The 13944-nt window shown below is 37.3% G+C and overlaps 1 protein-coding gene across 9 annotated transcripts in view; it reads right to left on the bottom strand.

Annotated features, from left to right (window-relative positions):
- Positions 1-13944, bottom strand: part of ALCAM (activated leukocyte cell adhesion molecule) — a 210831-nt gene that overhangs the window by 50195 nt on the left and 146692 nt on the right. For all 9 annotated transcript variants that reach the window (XR_002829599.1, XM_014457007.1, XM_006090057.2 and 6 more), the window contains exons 2-3: positions 10580-10680; positions 6661-6880 (exon numbers count right to left, since the gene is read on the bottom strand). Coding sequence is in view for 8 of the 9 variants with exons in the window: in XM_014457007.1 (XP_014312493.1) it covers positions 6661-6880; positions 10580-10680 (321 nt within the window). In the remaining variant the exon portion in view is untranslated. The remainder of the gene's footprint in view (positions 1-6660; positions 6881-10579; positions 10681-13944) is intronic.

Genomic DNA, 13944 nt, shown 5'->3' with positions numbered 1-13944 from the left:
ATGAAATCAAGTTAGTCCACCCCTTTAAATATTTCTTTATTATGTTAAATATTATTTAAAATGTTTGCAACTCCTTTGAATAAAATATCAATAATGTTTTCTGGACATGTTATAAAGAATAAATATGGACATGATTACCATGCCCACTTATCAATAGCTTCCAACTCCTTAGGTGAAGAACCTGAATACACATGAATCAGAATCACAGGGGTACTTGTTTACAATGCAGATTTCTGAGTTCTACCAGGCCAATAGAACCAGAGGGGGTGTGGCAAGAATCCCATATATTTACATTTTTAACAAGTTCCATAGGGAACAGAGGACACAATAAAGTTTCAGAATCATTGCTCTAAAATAATGAGAAATACAAAGTTAATTAAGGGACATAGAGGCCCAATTTTCCAGTATATCTCAAACCTTATCAAGTCAAGTCATATTACAAAACTATAAATGTGGTGACATTTTTCAAATTTGTAAACTGAGATAATGGACAGAAGCATTTTAAATACAGGAAATTCTGTAAGCACAAATTCTGATAGAGGCATTAAGAAGAATTGGTTAAAAATTTCAGCAACAAGGTAGTATTTAAGCTTATTTTATTCTTTGTCACTAGTTTTCTAGCATTGATGAAATTTTTAATTAGCTGTAACATTAGCCTACAGAAAATGGAGATTGCCTCGTTGGCATTGATTTTTTGTGAATTGCATGGTGCAAAATTATTCTATTCTCATATAAACAGACATATAAAAACAACCAGCTAGTCTTTCTTTTATAGTCTTATTATTCATCAACTCCAATACCAAACTAAACTGGCTTTTTATAATTATTACTCAATCTGGAATTCAGTTATCAGGCATGCTACCTACCCTGACCATTCCAGGAGACAAAGATGAAAACAAAAAAGTCGTTGAGGCAGCAAAGTGAATATCACCAGGACTATAAACAAGAAATGTAAACTTCTTCAGATTAATATTGAGAGTTAATTTCCCCTTTGCAAATATGTTTTAGATTATAAATTAGAATAATGAATAATAATAAATCTGCTTATGTGTGGAATTCATGCACTTTAATTATAGAGGGCCTATTTACTATTAACTCTAGAAATATTATACAATTTTCACAAGTGATTACCTATTTTCTAAATACATATATTAGAAACAAAACATTACAAAGATAGAAACATATAAAAAAGAAACATAGAAGAACAGAAAGGCATGACAGAGGCAACTACATTGATACAAACAGGAAGTGACACTTAACTCCCTGATTATTAAAGATGTGATCAGCCCTGGCTGGTGTTGCACAGCCGTTAGAGCATCAGCCTTTCTCACTGAAGGGTCTCAGGTTTGATTCCTGGTCAATGGCACATACATGAGTTTCAGGTTTGTTCGGTCCCAGGCCCTGGTTGGGGTGTATGCAGAAGGCAACCAATAGATGTGTTTCTCTCACATCCATACCTCTCTCTCTCTCTCCCACCCAATAAGCTCTGGTGAGGATGAACAAACAAAAAAACAACAAGAAAAATGACCAAGAAAACTTATTAAAAACTGATAGAAACTCAATATAAACAGCAACATCTGGGAAGCCTTCCATATATCATTAAGCCTTGATGTGATCACTATGTTTAATATAGTATCATTGTGTTCATAATTATAACTCTGAGTTATTGCTAATCATTAAATCTGTTGAGAATTGATGTTTTAATGCAAATATAATACATTTGAAAGAGGTCTGCAACCAAAATATTCAAACATAATGAAAATCTTGGGGCTTAAATAAGTAAACAAAAATCCTTTGGGAACTAAAATCGGTAATTTAGTAAAAACTCTCTGAGAGCTGAAGGGAAATAAGATACTAAATTTATTTATGTGGTCAATCAAGTCAAAATTAACAAGAAAAAGTGTGTGTGGTTTTTTGTTTGTTTGTTTGTTTCTTCTTCAGTAGTATCTATGCCTGGAATACATGGAGAGATTTGAAAGATCCTCTGAAAAAACTGAGGCTCTTAATACAAAATGTAGGTCAGTTTGCCTAAGTCTCACTACTTTCTAGTTCACCAAAATCACAGTTGAGAACATACTTCCTCTTATGTGAAATATATTCCTCTCTTTTGCCTGGTGAATCCTGTGATGTTTTATCAATTCACATAAGATTATGAATACTTGGCCATGTGTAAAGGACCAACTTCCATTAATGTGTTCAAAAATTTATTCTTTTTTTCAATAAAATGAAACTAGCAAACCCTAATAACCTTGATGAAAGAATGCTTAAACTTTAGTCCTCTTTACACTGTGATTCATCTTTCTATGTGAAAGAGGGAAGCACAGTGGGTATTGTGGAAGTAATAGTAATACCTATTGCATTTATTTGAGTTATTTTCTCTTTAAGCTTTTGTTTCAAACCCTCTATATTAACTATACATTCTCTATGTAATTTTCTCTTATATTAACTTGCAACAATCAATGAGTATTAGTTGGAAGACTATAAAAGAAGACACACGTACTATTTTAACAAAATTGCATATTGATTCCAAAGTGTTTAAAAAAAACTTTTCATGAATTATATCTTAATATTACTCAAGGATTCCTAGAACTGAGCTGAAAGAAAAAGTATAGAACTGAAAGAAAAAGTCATGCCCCAAATTTATTTGCATTATTAAAATAATTTTGTCAAGTGTCTTATAGCCAAGTGAGGATGGAATGATGAATGTAAAACTGCTCTATATCCTCCACAAGGTAGAGTGTTATTATAAAACCAGACACAGGAGAGCTCAATTTGATGTGGCAGGAGAGCAAGGAAAGGCAGGTGAACTGTGACGTTGGCGCAGAGTGCTTCTCTCAGTACTTTGCTAGCAATCACCCCTCACAAATCCTGATGTACTTTAGGTAAACCACTGTGAGCATGGATTGAGTTTATTTTCCTCATGAGATGCGAAAGGTATTTTTTTAATATTTAAAGAATTAGAATAAAATATACAATTTAGGTCTCATTTGTTAAATAAGTCACTTTCTGCTTCCTTCATTAGAAAAATTATTTGCAGGTTGACTAACTTTCCCCAGGGAGGTAGGAGGAAGCATGCTCAACTCTGATAAAACACTGAGAACAATATCCAAAGCAAGTTCTAAAATCACTCTGTAAAACAGAGAGAAGAGCGGGTCCAGGTGCACACCGCACTCTATGTCATGGGAGCAAGTCTTTCTTTAACACGACAGACACCAGAGTATAAGAGGCTGGACAGATTAGCCTGGATTGGTGGTTTTCAAATGATTTCTTAGAGGTGAAGCTCTTCTGCTTCCCCTCATTTCCCCTCTGAACAAATTATCATGAGAAAACTTTGAAATACTGAGTAGGTGGAATTCTAGCTAATCTAATAGAAGTAGCGCCTCACCTTCTCAGCTCTCTAGAATTGTCAAGAGGATCTTAGGAACACAATGGGAAAACTGGCTTCTAATCCAAAGAATTTATTTTAGTGATGAGGAGGGATGCTTAGCCCCAGCATATTATGAAGTGACTTGCCCAAGGGTAGAAATTAGCAGCATATTATTTTTTTAAAAAATATATATATTTTATTTCAGAGAAGAAGGAGAGGAAGAGAGAAATAGAAACATCAATGATGAGAGAGAATCACTAGTCTGCTGTCTCCAGCAAGCCACCCACTAGGGGTCAAGCCTGCAATCCAGGCATGTGCCCTGACTGGGAATCCAACCATGACCTCCTGGTTCATAAGTGGATGCTCAACTACTGAGCCACCCCTGCCCGGCAACAGCACATCTAACAAAGCTCAGTCTCCTGATGACCAGTTCCGTGATTTTTCCATGACACCACTGACAGCAGCCATTTGGCAATCTGGGAACCCATTTGACCTCTAAGACCTTTGCACAATGACTGGAGTGCATCTTTGAGAACTTTTAAAGGTCTATTCTTCCTTTTCAATGGTATTAACTTCAAATGGACATTAAATGTAAAAACAGTTTGATTTCAATGCCATTCAACTGCCAAAAAATAAAAAGCTGTATTAGTGGTGACAAAGCACACAATTTATTGTGATCTGGGCTGCTTTATTGAAATGATTTCTTACATTTGAGGTATAGGTGAAAACTAAACAAACAACCCTACATCAGAGGTAACAAAGTCATCAGTCATGGCTCCTAGTTTGAATAAATGCAATTTGACTTTGCCCATGAGACGACACTCTGCAGCAAGCTGATCTGGGATTAGCTCACGTTAACCACTTTCCATTCTGTGGTACACAGTGCATGTTGCTAGGTGATTTGACAGAAGGAAACAGAGGACTGATTGAGGAGCCTAGTAACTCTTAAGTGACTGCAATATATACATGCATAGCATGAAAGCCTCCCTGCCACAGCTGCTGTTTGCTTTATGAAAAGTGACCCAAAGTAAATTCTTTCTTTTAAAAAATGAAGCGAAGCCCCTATATGCTCTTGTACACATTTTCTTTATCATGAGCTGTGCTGTTCATCTGATAAGCCTTGCAGTGTCCCATGGCTTCTAGTATAAGACTCCATTTTCTAGAGCTTGTAACTTGTCTATTTAAATTCTCCCTGGCCCGGGGCCTGGAATGCAAATTCTGTTTCTGAGAATCACTTTGTTTTCAACAACATTCAAAAGAGGAGGGGTTAAGGGTGCTGAGGGTATGCGGTTGTGAGTTTGTTTTCACAATCAGAAATCCTCTGTATTCCAAAATGGTTTGCAAATTTTATCTAATTAGACCAACTGAATTTTTTTCAGCTTGCTGTAGGGCATTTTTTTTTTAAAAGAGTATAGTCTGAAAATTATCACAAATGTAACAACCTGGACTTTCTCAACTTTCTTGTAAACTATCTTGAGATTAGGTAATTTTAGCCCATTAAAAAAGAAACCCGACAATGACAAATCAAACACACAAACTTTGGAGTGCTGCGTGCGACTTAATCTCTGTACCTGCTGGGGTACATTCTTGAATGTGCTTAAATTTATGACATCATGACCTCATTTAAAAAAAATGCTCTCTTTAGGGAGTGTCCCTAGCAGTGTACCATCCATCTTCCTAATGGCATCAAAATGAAGTAAAAGAAAGAAAAAGAAGTACATGGGCCATTGCCAAATACAGGTTGTAGATTTTTTGGGGGTGTTTAACAGAAGGCGGTATGACTGACAAACACTTGACAGTTGGTTTGATTCCTAAAATAATCGAGAAGAGTGGATGGTTTCTGGCAAGTGCCTTCTAAGCTAAAAGGTAACCAACTGAAACCTGTAATATGCTTTTACAAGTTTCTTCTGGAGAACAAAGCACTCTTTGAATCTGTGTCATGAAGTCCATAGGAGCTTTGAAGTCCATATAAATACTTAAGGGACAGTCCTTTCTAGTTGCACAGGCTATTACGAGAGAAACAGGAAAAATCCATGCTTATTGCTGCAATACCACAGCCCTCCGGGTTTCTGCCTTCCCTATTTATTTTAATTATTTCTAGGTGCTGCCAAGTCATCAGGAAGCAGAGAGGAAAAAAAAAGAAAAGTGAGACCTTCTTCCCTAATTAAAAAGACTGGCATTCTGAAGCTTTGGAGATGATTTTCTCCCTGTATTTTCTAAAATATTATGATGCAATAGAGGTGGGACATTTTATTTGAATATTAAAAGATAAAATACGTTAATTAGAACTTCTCAAGTCACTCATTTGCATAGCTATTTGCCAAGTCACATTAACTGTTGGGGCAGGGGAGCCTTGCCATAATGACTATGTAGTTACTCCAAGTTTCTTCCACACTCTTCTCTTAACTCTACTCTATGTTTTCCCCTTCTTGTTTTCTTACATATACATTCAGGATATGGTAAATTTTGTTATTTTAGGGCAATTTTATACACCTACTGAACACTTTGAAGAAATAAATCAGCAAGCATTAAAGGTTAGGATATGTGTGTGTGTGAGGGGGGTGCGTTATACATACACACACACATATATAAAACTTAGATGTCTAAATCATAATATAGTTTGGATTTTGCCTGTATTTTATTGTTTTTATACGTCAAAATTCTGCCTAAAAGATATATATGTATGCATGACATGCATGATTATGTGTATGTGTTGTGTAAATATGTAATATCACAGAATATTTATTTGTACGTGTCAGTGTATGTTAAAGATCACGCGAACAGATTCAGAGACAGAGAAGCATTGATCAGACCATCAAGCCTCAGAGGGAAGGTAGGAGAGGGTGGGGGTAAGGGGGAGAGACTAACCAAAGGACTTGTATGCCTGCATATGAGCCTAACCAATGGACACAGACACCAGGGGGGTGAGGGCATGAGTGGGGGGGGGGCAATGGGGAGATAAGGACACAAATGCAATACCTTAATCAATAAAAAAAAGTAAATTAAAAAAAATCAAGTGCCAATTCTCACACAGTAATACTTCACATCACAGGAAATTTTAGCCAACAAAACAACAGAGGATACTCTTTTAGTCCCTCACTTTAAAATCCTTTTTGATTTTGTTTTGTTTTGTTTTCCTCACTTACAGAATGCATGAAAATGAAGATCGCTAGAAACCCTCTTACACAGATACCTGCTTGTGGAGACACTGCAGAGCGTTCTCCTCTTTCTCAGGAACATTTTCTAGTACCAGCCATCAATCCCACTTAGCACTTATACTGCCGACTACTTACTGAACACCTTGACTATTGTAGGAGCCTCGAACACGTTGTCCTCAGTCACTAGCATGCACACAAATCTCTTTTCGTCGCTGATCCTCGCATTACTGATGGACAGAGTGTAGTTTTCGGAGAGGCTCAATCTGTCTTTGTATTCTGGCACATCGTCATACTGCACACTTTTCTTCGTAGAGGATCTGAAGGCAATAAATACTGGGGAGCCATCGGGCTTTTCCTAAAAGTTAAAATAACAATACATTTTAAATACAAGCTTATGCACATGTTTCAGGATCATATCCAGAACAACAAAATTTCTTTGGCCGTATTCTTCCACTGATATTTACAGTTGTGTCCAAAAAGAATAATTATGGATACAAGACTCACATAAATCTTTGGGTACAGAAAATTAATCTTCATAAGAGAAGCTATAAGTTATTTTACAGGTACCAGCTTAAATATCTGAAGAGGGAAGGGCAAAGCTCTAGGAATCTGAGCTTTCCCTGAATCTGGAGGGCAGAATTAGTGACCATTTTAAAACTAACAAGAGCTGGCCTTGTGTCTCATATAAAGGGAAAAAAATAGATGTAAACAAATATACAAATGTACACAGTGATATTCAGCTAACCATCAGAGCAAGGGTACACCTGAGCTGCAAACACACCTTTAGCAGTCATGGAGGATTCTTTTTGCATATTCATGACTTTAATGCATATACAGTACTTTAAATACCCATTCTTTTCATTTTCAGCCAAGACTGACACAGCTGACCTTTACACATAGCATAGTTTAATGACTCTTCATGGAGGAACAGTATTTGCCCTTGTGAAACAATCATGTCCATTTAGCAATAGAATCAGATTAATCACTAAAATCCATAGTTTTCCTACCTGAGGCATAAAACTTAGCTCAAAGGGCTTTCATATAAAAGCTTTTTATCAAAATAAAATATAATCTGGGCATACATGGCTATGCCAAAAGCACTAAGACATGTAATTCATTTCTTCGTCTGCTCCCATAAGAATTATCTTACCTATTAAAGGAATTTAATAAAAAATAGGGGGAATCTCTCTTCTACCTACCTCAAGACCTGTGAGAAAATAAAAATGATAAAATATTTTAAAGTGCATAGAGAATTTCAAAGTGTTACATTTTAAAAATTATTCATATTTATTACTATTCTGGATGCAATGTTTATGTCCTCACCTAATCCATGTCAAAGTCCTAGCCCCCATGTGTTAGTATTGGGAGATGGAGCCCTTGAGAGGTAAATAGGTTTAGATGGGGTCCTGGCAAAGGTGCACTCATTTGGGATTAGTGCCTTTATAAGAAGGTGAGAGACATGGGTGGTGTCTATCTCTCCATGAGAGCACAGAGGAGAGGTTATATGAGCACATAGCAAACTGTCAGCTGTCTACAAATTAGGAGGACCCCCACCAGGAGTCGAATGTGCCAGCCAGCACCTTGATCTTGGACTTCTCAGCCTCCTGAGCTGTGGGACATATCTGTTGTTTAAGTCCATGTCTCTGGTATTTTGTAATAAGGGCCCACACTAATGCAATTACTAATCTAATCTTGGAGTTCCCAAGTTTTAGTTGGTTGAATACATCAATACTGTTCTCCTTAAATCTTTTAATTTTGCCACAGGTTTATAATGTAAATCCTTGCCCTAAATCATTACTCATTAAGAGAAATATGTTAGACCAGTACCTCAAATTTGTGTATTCATTCACTTATACAATAAATAATAGTTAAGTTTTGAGTACTTAACTGTATACCAGGTGCTTTATTTGAGCTGTCTATGCATTCTTTAATTAATACTCATAACAACCTTGAGAGTTATGACATTAGTGCCAGACTAGACAATGGAGACAGAGGCTGGTTATGTAACTTCTCCAAAGGCCCAGCTAGTGTATCTCAGCAAAGCAAGATTGGAGCGCAGCAATCTGGCTCCAACGTGACTACCTAGCACCACTCTCTACAGCCCTCAGATGCTGCCTCCGTACCAGGCATGGAGGCAGGTACAGGGGAAGAGGTTGTGGGAGTGGGGTGCAAAGGGGAGCACTGGGAGTTAGGATCTCCATTCACTGGGAGGTGACCACACAAGACGGGAAGAGATGATCCTTCCTTCCTCAATGTTTGCTCCCTTTCATTCTTTCCAAACCTGCCATTTGTCTCTCAGGCTACATTACATTAGAGCTTGTATACTATGCCTGCAAATCAACAGTTTTCAGAGCACATGGCCCATCAGATGCATCTCATCAGTTTATTGCTGAAGCTTTTTACTAAATTAACCATTTGAAAATTGCCATTATTGTTTGTTTCCACTGCCACAGTGCCAGTGAAGCTTAGGTGAAAATTATTCCCTGGGTTATCCTCAGAAAAGTCTGTGATCACAGAAGCTTGCACCATCTGTGTTCTACTAATTTTGGCAATAAATTTGACTCAACAGGTCATAGTCTTCAGTAGGAATTTTAGGGGTACAAACAGATGTTGTGGTAGTCTCCAGTCCGTAGGAATTTTAGGGGTGCAAATAGACTTTGTGGTAGTCTCCAGCCTGTAGGATGTCCACTTTTATAGGAAGTCAGAAAGAGTTTAACGTGCGCTGGATCACAGAGGCTGGTGAGCACAGTGAAGTGCTATGTCGCTGCACTGCCTCGCTCTCCTTTCACATGCCCCTCACATACAGTGTGCTTGGACTTAGCAGCCCCACAGTCATAACAGCTTATATTTTTCATGCAACTATCCATGTGCCAAGCACTGTGATATGAGTTACTTCATGTAACCCTCACAATACTTTAGGGAAAATTATTCTTATCAACTCATTTTATCGATGAGGGATTAATTCACTGCCCAGAATCCCACAGTGAGTGTGTGGTAGAACATGCTGGTCTGACTTCAGAACCCATATTTTAAAAGAATGTGCTCCACCCTTTGGTGCAGCCTTACACACACTGACCACATTTTCTAAAGTGTGCTTTGTAGAATGTTTATTTTTACAGATATCTGAGGGGGAAAGTTTGTATGGTTAAATAAACGTAAGAAATCAATCAAACTCAGACAATTCAGAATGCACCTTAATATATGAAAAGCTCTGAACTTCAAAATGAACTTCAAAAATTATTTGACTATCAAATCATTTTCCTATTCAAATATATTTTAATATATCAAGAAGCTAGGGCACATTTGCCATTATGTTCAAGGAAACATGTCTATTTTAAACTTATAAACTACCATGAGTCTCATGTGATCCAGCATTGGGAAATCATGTCTCATAGAACACCTTTTGTTGGTTTTGGTAACTAAGTTGAGACATTTTGTCAGCCAATGTTACCTAACTGCTCTACATCCGCCTACCAGGGTATCTACCCTCCATTTCCAGATCCATCTGTACCTTGATACTTGAGAAAATATGAATTTGCTGTCTGCAAAAAATGGATAAAGTCAACAATGTTAAATGTAAAAGGCACCTACCATACCAACACAGTTCTGAGACTAAATCACCAGAAATGAGCTTTTAATACTGATGATTAATTTTCAATGAACACTTGGGTATGCTGGCTACGGCAATAGGCACACTAAGCAGAACACAAGCATGTCGCTGCTGTCTGCCACGAGGCTCTGTCCTGTACGCCACCCGCTTTTCTCTGGAACTCTGCCTTTTCTTCTGCCTCTAACACTTAAGGTTGGATTTTTCAGATTAATATGACCTAAGAATTAGGTGTTTATTGGCTTTACTTTAAAGTAGCATTTGTTATGTAAAACTTAGGAGTTAATTCTTTTTATATATTCAACACATGAATTCTACCTCCTTACATTTGTACTGCAGCTGAATATTTCCAATATGTTCATTTGAAATTCACATTCGCTCACAGATGGAATTTTATTTCAAAAACTAGAGGCCAAATTAACCAAACCCAAGGGAGGTCCCACTTACATATTTCCATTTGCCAAACATGAGGTTCTGAGGTACATCGAGTCGGCAAGGCATGATAATGGTATCTCCATATGTTGAACTTACAGTATACAATCCAAGGCCTTAGGAAAAAAAAGAGAAGATTGTAAGTATTTTCTTGAAGTAACGAAGTACAGTAGTTCCCCTTATCCACTGGGGATACGTTCCAAGACCCTCAATAGATGCCTGAAACCACAGATAGTACCAAGCCCTAAATAGACTACGTATTTTTCCTACATATAGAGCATGGGGCAAAAGTAGGTTTACAGTTGTGAGGATGCAAAACAGAGTTCATTCTTCTATTATTATTTATTAATTATTGTATATTGTTCCATACAAACAACTATAAACCTATTTTTGCCCCACCCTGTACATATATATATAATAAAGTTTAATTTCTAAATTAGGCACAATAAGATATTAACAGCAATAATCTATATATATAAAACCACAATATGCAAATAGACCGAACAGTGGGACAATTGAACAACCGAACAACAGAACAACCAGTTGCTATGATGTGCGCTGACCACTAGAGGGTGCACGCAGAACATGGTGGGCATTGGCTGTGGCAGGATGGTGGGGCAGGTGAGTGGGGGTGCCAGACCAAGGCAGGGCGCTGGTTGCTGTCATCGGGGCGAGTCTCTGGTGGTTATTGAAAATTCTTTGCTCTGGCACACTGCGGTCCCGCCAGGTGCTCACACCTGCTGCTGGTGCCCGGCCAGCCCCAATGGCTCAGCACCATCAATGGGTCAAGTGGCAGCTGCTGGCCCCGATCACTCCTGAGAGCTTCTCCACCTCCCCCTGCTCCTGAGGGGCGATGGGGCATCAGCCGCTGCTGGCACCCACTGACAGCGCCAGCACCGCTGGCACCCGCTGCTGGCGCTGGCCCCAGTCGCTCTACTCTGTCAGCGGATGCTAGCAGGGCCGGTGCCATCAGCATGTGGGAGCTGTTGTGGCAGAAGCAGGGCTGCTGGCAGACAGAGGACCGGGACCGCAGCGGGAGGGGCCGTGTGGGGGCATGGAGGATGGGCGGAGACCCTCCCCTGTGCCCACCGCAGCCTCATGGCCCACAGTTCCTTTCAAGGTGCACAAATTGGTGCACTGGGCCCCTAGTTAACAATAAAATAGGACAGGGCAGGATAGCATAAGATTTCATCAAACTACTCAGAATGGTGCTCATTTAAACTTATGAATTGTTTATTTCTGGAAGTTTCCCTTTAATATTTTCTGACCTTGGCTGTCCATGGTAACTGAAACATAAGAGGTGAAGTCTTGGATTCAGGGGGCAGGGGAGACTGCTGTAAATAACTTCATTTTAAGATACATATCTTGACGTTTATTTATTATCATTTTATCTTAAATGACATACTAAAAGTGTGAAGCTAGAACATATATACTAGTACTATCTAAATATCATCAGCTCTTATTTAGCTACTAAGCCTTTGAATGTCATGCAATTCAAATTTACAGCCTCCCTCCTCCAATTTTATCAGGGAATACAAAGAGTGCATTCCCAATGAACACAGTGAAATCTGTATTTTCTCTGTATTTTTAAAAATATATTTTAATTGATTTCAGAGAGGAAGGGAGGAAAGAGAGAGATAGAGAGAGAGAGAGAGAGAGAGAGAGAAAGAGAGAGAGAATCATTGATCGGCTACCTCCTGTACACTCGCCACTGGGGCACATGAGCCCACAACCAGGGCATGTGCCCTAATGAGGGATCTAACTGTGACCATCTGGTTCATAGGTCGACACTCAATCACTGAGCCACAAAGGCCGGGCTCTCTGTATTTCATGGGAAAAACATTCACTATATTTCAAAGAAGTGTGGAACTAGACAAAGATGAACATGTATTAAATTATCAAAACTAACTTAAAATATAATTTTCACTTGAAAATATCATCATATTTATCTTCTGGAAAAAATTTTAAAGTATTAAAAACTAAGAACTAATACATATAGGGCTGTAATAAATTTTAATTATAAGTGGGAAAATAAGCATGAAAAGGGTTTATATTGTAGTAGTAATGGTTAAAACACTACTTTGAATTTTAAATAAATTATTATCACAATAAGAATTTGTTCTATGAAAATTCTTCATAAAGTATTTACAAAATGCAAACAATCTAACTTAAACCATAATTTGCAACTAAGGCACTGAAAACTTCTTACACTTATTTAATTCTATATAAAAATATGTAAATGATAAAAATTAAATTGTAAAAAGAAAATACCCCACAATTTTTATATATGTATGTTATAGACTATTCAAATCCATATATATTCATGTAGTTTTAGAAAAACTCAGATATTTAACTTGTCAATAGTACTTAGGAAACACCTCAGATTTTTACCTGATATTGTTTACCATAATCTTTAAGATTAAATATTTTTATAATTAAGATATGTCATAATTGGATATAGAGTGAAGGGGCTAAATTTAATGGTAGAGAAAAATATTTTGTCCACCAGGTGGTGCTAAAGTGCAAAGCTAAGGCAATTTGCAACACATAAATAAGACCATCTTATGACTTTCTGAAGAAACAGGGCAGGGTGAATAGCATATTTCACCATTACCCATGAATCACAACACACACAAAATTTCATATTGGGATAAAAATAATTTACCTTTGTAAAAATAAAAACAGTAATAAAATCCCTATTTAAAAATTCTGCCAGTTAAGGAAGCTATTTCCCTTTAAAGCAATTTTGCTCCAGTGAACAAAAACATTAAAAAGAACACAAATTTTATGTATTTATGTCACATAACAACTAGTTTCCAGAATTTTTAACATTGTTGAAATAAAGTAGACATGGTATAACCCACGAGAATGTGGTTTTCACTTGCTCTTGGAGATAAGATGTTTACTAAAATTGTTTACTGTATCTTCAATGCTATAATATAAAAATTGATGGCAAACCTTTTGAGCTCGGCGTGTCAGCATTTTGAAAAACCCTAACTTAACTCTGGTGCCGTGTCACATATAGAAATTTTTTGATATTTGCAACCATTGTAAAACAAAGACTTATATTTTTGATATTTATTTTATATATTTAAATGCCATTAAACAAAGAAAAATCAACCAAAAAAAAGAGTTCGCGTGTCACCTCTGACACGCGTGTCATAGGTTTGCCATCACTGGCTTAGTCTTTCTCATGTTGTAAATTTAACTCCTTTTAACTTCGATCCATTGGAAAGTATAAGCCTGTAAATGAAGAAATGATCTCTTTAGCCTTATTAAGATAAAAATAAGAATTGTGAGGGATGAGAGACATGGTTGCAGATATGCAAACTAATTGGAGTTAAGAAACTGCTTTATTTCACAACATAGAATAATTTTCA

The sequence above is a fragment of the Myotis lucifugus genome, unplaced genomic scaffold, assembly GCF_000147115.1.
Source record: "Myotis lucifugus unplaced genomic scaffold, Myoluc2.0 scaffold_67, whole genome shotgun sequence".
NCBI lineage: Eukaryota > Metazoa > Chordata > Mammalia > Chiroptera > Vespertilionidae > Myotis > Myotis lucifugus.
Note: the sequence above shows the minus strand (reverse complement) of the source record. Positions and strands in the feature narration are given on the sequence as shown.